This window comes from Anoplopoma fimbria, chromosome 14 (assembly GCF_027596085.1).
Source record: "Anoplopoma fimbria isolate UVic2021 breed Golden Eagle Sablefish chromosome 14, Afim_UVic_2022, whole genome shotgun sequence".
NCBI lineage: Eukaryota > Metazoa > Chordata > Actinopteri > Perciformes > Anoplopomatidae > Anoplopoma > Anoplopoma fimbria.
The window spans coordinates 2,670,481-2,675,875 of NC_072462.1; the positions used below are offsets into that span (position 1 = coordinate 2,670,481).

Here is a 5,395-nt window from a genome sequence, read left to right on the forward strand (position 1 = left end):
CAGCAATAAGTACATCAAATAAGAATAGAAATAAAAGTAGAAACAATACAACAGCAATTTATCTCAAAATAAGACAGTCAGTATACATATAGTTCCCTCAACCGTTATGGTTCCTGTTGTACACTTGTTGTTATTGTACTATCAGAGCTTATAGTGAAGTACTGTCTCAATAGAAGTACATGTTGTGTGGTGTGATTAGTAGAAGCATAGTACTTGTATGAGTTATATGAAACCATCTGCCCGTACTTCACACCAGTTAAAATACACAGATTCAATGATAATATTCCAGACCTTTGTTTTGAATGTAACCTTCTACAAGGATATTTTTATACACGGCTGGTTATGTATATATTTATAAATATATGCATGAATATATATTTTTTCTTTGTACTTGTGTACTTTTTGTTTCAAGTGAAGAGGTTTGGAAGCGTAAAGACGGGAGGGTTTAAGAGACGGTTACATGCTTCTGTTGTTTTAGTGCAGTTTTTGTACGTATTTTATATTAAAGCAATAAACATTCTGTTTAATAATAAATATATGATTCCATCTACTATCATTTTTCTTTTAAATATTTATATATATTTATAAATATATATATATTTATAAATATATATATATTTATATATTTATAAATATATATATATTTATATATTTATAAATATATATATTTATAAATAAATATATATATTAAATAGTGATTTTGGTTTAATTTATCTTCATGGCTGCAGTTTTCTCATTTCATTTAACAATTAAAACTTTCACAACAGCCAAAAGAAAGAAATATGTGTACAAATACATTCGTAGTGTGAATCAGATGACTTTATGTAGTCGACTACAGTCCGTAGGTTAAATTGTATTTTTATCATTTAATGGTCCTTTTGTTTGCTTTTTGTAAGAGCTTCCTGTCTAGAACAGGCCCCTTTGCAACAGACAGGAAGTGGGATGAGGAAAGTTTAAAATTCCTAAATTATCTTTGCAGGAAGTTAAAAGGAGCACTAAGAGAAATGATGACTTCCTCTTTGAGTTCATTAATCTGTGAGACTGTTCTCCCTTCAGAACCAAACTCAACTTTAGATAAACATCTGGGTCCACATCCTGCTGCTGGATAAAAGAACACGACCACAACTGGTATTGATGAAACAGTTTGATGGGTTGATTAGCAATCTGGTGAATAGACTCCTGACCACTGGGGGAGGAAGTATTGAGATGCTTTACCAAAGTAAAAGTACTTGTGAAAATACTCCAAGTTAAAGTCTTGCATTTGCACTTTCTTTTTAAGGCATTCTATAGTATGACTTTTTAAAGACTTTTTCAAACATACAATGACCTTTTCATGACTTTATAGACATACTATACTATGACTTTTTTCGTCATACTATACGTTTTTAGGATTTTTTTTTACATACTATACTATGACTTTCCATATACTATACTATGACTTTTTAATTTTTTCGACATACTATACTATGAAGTTTTTATGACTTTTATCGTCACACTATACTATGACTTTTTAATGACTTTTTTCGACATACTATACTACGAAATTTTTTCGACATACTAACCTATGATGTTTTTTTTTTTTCAACATACTATACTATTACTTTTTTCTATATACTATACTATGACGTTTTAATTACTTTTTTACTATAGTATGACGTTTTAAAAAAAAAAAATCGACATTCTATACTATGACGTTTTTTGACATACTATACTGTGACTTTTTATGATTTTTTCTATATACCATACTATTACTTTTTATTTACTTTTTTACTATAGTATGACGTTTTTAAAAAAAAGAAATCGACATACTATACTATGACGTTTTTTTTGGACATACTCAACTATGACTTTTTTAATTTTGTTTTTTCGACAAACTATACGGTTACTTTTTAATAATTTTTTTCGTCATGCTATACTATGACGTTTTTATGACTTTTTCCGACATAGTATACTTTGACTTTATGTTTTTTCGACATACTATACTATGACGTTTTTATAATTTTTTCGACATACTATACTATGACATTTTTATAATTTTTTAGACATACTGTATTATGACGTTTTTATGATGTTTTTTCGACATACAAACCTCTGACTATTACTTTTTTATGACTTCTTTGTACGTGCTTTTTTCGAGGTACTTTACTATTACTTTTTATGTAAACATTTGGAATTCTCAGAGTGAATATCATTAAGAACACAAAGACTTAGTTCTCTGAAAAAAACGAATTTAATTAAAACAAAATGTTGATTCATTAACAAGTTTATAAAACAGTGATTTAGTTACATAAATAAATCGATCAGTGTATCAAATCTTAGTTTCAACTTCATGAGCATGTTGACATGGTTGTACAATCATTTACCTAACTTAATAAATAAAATGGGAGCATATTTCCAAACAAAGAAGAGCTAATAACAAGAGACGACACTGAAAAACAGAAGAAATTGAGCTTTAAGCACAGAATACAGTTCAGCTAAAAACAATTAACAATACAAAAAAAAAAAAAAAAGGGTTGTAACCAAAGTTGTATTGGCGTATGAGAAAAGTTTGGTAGTTAGAACTCCCATTTGGTTATTTTAAAGCATTAAGACAAGGCAAGAAAGAAGGCTGTTCTTGTGTGAGAGATTCTAGAGAAAAATTGAAGAGGAGGAAGAAATAACAAATGGAAAAGTCAAGATCGACATTAAAGAGCAACTTTCGTCCTGCACAGTTGGGATGTCAGAAGACATAAAACAGAATTTTTTTTGTGACTGGATCACTGCAGAAGGAGACACAAAGGCAGATTTCACTTGAACACCGCAGCCGTTTGTTGTCGCTGCTTTGCCTCAACAGTAGTCTCTTTCTCTTGACTCCTACAATCCTCAATACACTTCTGTGTTCAAGAGAATACACACTTTGCATGTCCACTTCCTGTCTTGGTTTCTACAGTTCATTACATGTCTGCAGAGCCCAAAATGTCCTTCTGTTTTGAATTGGCCCCTGATGCAATGCAAGGCGAACGTTTTTTTGAGTCCTTCTGATATGTTTTTTTGTCTGTTTCAAAAATCAAAAAGTACTGCAGCTTCAAGTATTGTGCCTTACATAGAATATTCTGTCATAAATTAGTTAACATATACATTTTTTTTCAATATTCAGACATATACTTTCATATATACAGGACAATAAAATGCTTTTGTTCTCTCTTTTTGTTTGTTTTTTTTGTCTGCTTTTCTTTTTTAGAAATCCCTGAGAATGTATGTTGACAGTTTTCCACAAGATAGTTTGTTTTTGTGTTTCTGTGACAGAAAACGAAGCATACTGAATGTTTGAGACAACACTGCAAAGCCAAAGCAATCAGCCTGAAGATGAAAACAAATATGGAACTCTGACTGTGAACTTCACAGAGCAGATGAGCGAGGACTCGGAGGGGCAAGAGTAAAGCTGGATCCTTTTAAAAAGAGGTACTTGTCACTTCAGATGGAGCATCTCCATTTGGTTTAAAGCCGTTTGTCTTCTTCTTTGAGGCTGTTGAACGTTAGCTGAGGGAAGTAGGAGGTGCAAGGTGGACATTTTGCCACTGGACAATACAGTTTAATATACTCAGTGTAAAACTCTTACTCTCTCGCTTTCATACATATATAAAGGGAAACACACGAACTTCCACGAATTGACTCCTTCTGCAAACTTAATGGTTTTATACACATCAATACCAGCTGTTCCTCTTTATGGTTTAACAGTGTTTTCTTTTTCTCCTTCAGGTTCAAACGAGAAAATTGACCCTAAAACACATTTCGTATCGTATTCCTGTGAAGTCCAGTTAGTCAGTGCAACTGCTTGGTACGAGTGTGAATGAATGGGAATATTTCCACGTCACAGTCTCATCATTTCCCTTCAGAAAATTGTGTTCATCATCACATTCGACCTCGCAGTGGCAAATCATAGGAATAAGATTTGCATGAATGTTGTTTTAGGAGGATTTTCACTTCAAGTTAGAGAGGATGTATAAAAAAAAAAAAAGGGCTATTTGGTTGTCGGATCAACCAAATCTTTCTCGAACGAGCATCATGAGTTTCTTCTTGCCCTTGTATATCTGTTTCAGGTTGTCTATGAACTGCGTGAACTGGATGTGTCCGTCGTGCGCCATCAGGAACGTCTCTCTGGCTTTACTGAGGAACTCGATGAACTCGCTGTAGTGGCGTGGGCTGATGTGCGTCAGCCGAGAGTGCGTGGTGTTGATGTAGGCCCCGATCGTGGCGTCCAGCAGCTGCCTGAGCGGAGCCTTGTCCAGAGGCATCAGCTTCCCAGAGTTCCTGCGACTGTGCAGCGCCACCATGCCCGGCGTCGTTAGCGTGCACCGCCGCAAAATGTCCGACAAGACGGTGGCGCACTTCACACTTTTCACCACCAGGGGGATGACCGAAGCCAGTTCATTTTTCCCCAGCGAGTGGCTGAGCGCACACGCCCAGAGCACGTCGTTTATGGCCGGGTGCGTGTCTTGGTTGTAGCTGAGGTTCAGGTGAGTCATGGCTAACGTGGCTAGCTTGTACGCCCTCATGGGGTATCCGCGGTGCTCCATGTAGCGCGCTATCGTAAACAGCTGTGTGTAGTTCATTCCCGTGGCGGCTGCGTCCAGTACAATCTGGTAGGCCGTTTCGAAGGCAATGTGGTCCTTCTCGCAGAGCGTGAGGGCCGAGAGGGCACAGTTTTGGGGGTCCTTCATGGCACACTGCAGCGCCAGGGTGCGGGCGGAGTTGGCCAGGTTCTCCTGCTGATGGCAGTCCAAATGCAGGCGGACGATGGTGCTGTTGGACATAACGGTGCTCGCCACGACGCTGGTGGCCTCGGTGGGGGTGAAGAGGGTGAACCAGCTCTGCATGATGCTGTCCAACGCAAACACACCTTGACAGAGAGGAAGATAAATGTTAGTTTATGATTTATATCTTACTGATGGAAAACTCTCCTCCCATTTTAAAGTTAATGTTGGTGTCCCCCAAGGTTCAATCATAGGTCCTCTTCTTTTTCCATTTTATGTGTATGTCATTAAAAAGTCATAGTATAGTAGGTGAAAAGAATCATGAGAAAATGTATAGTATAGTAGGTAAAGAAGTCTGAAAAAGTTATAGTATAGTATGTTGAAAAAAACATTAAAAGTCATATTATGTCGAAAAAGGTCATGGTATAGTTTGTCAAAAAGGGCCATTCAAAAGTCATAGTATGTCAAGATTTTGAGAAAAGTTATAGGATAGTATGTCGAAAAAAGTAAAAAGAATTCATGGGAAATGTCATAGTATAGTAATTAAAAATTGGCCAAAGTATTACATTACAGTCATTTAGCAGACGCTTTTATCCAAAGCGACTTACAGTCAGTAGTATATTACATATCATTCACCCATTCACACACTGATGACAGGCTAC

At 35.8% G+C, this 5,395-nt stretch overlaps 1 protein-coding gene across 1 annotated transcript in view; it reads right to left on the reverse strand.

Moving 5' to 3' along the window:
• Positions 1-2,219: 2,219 nt before the first annotated feature.
• Positions 2,220-5,395, reverse strand: part of zswim6 (zinc finger, SWIM-type containing 6) — a 42,472-nt gene continuing 39,296 nt past the window's right edge. Inside the window, exon 14 of the mRNA XM_054612096.1 lies at positions 2,220-4,879. Coding sequence (XP_054468071.1) covers positions 4,017-4,879 — 863 coding nt within the window. The 3' untranslated portion in view covers positions 2,220-4,016. The remainder of the gene's footprint in view (positions 4,880-5,395) is intronic.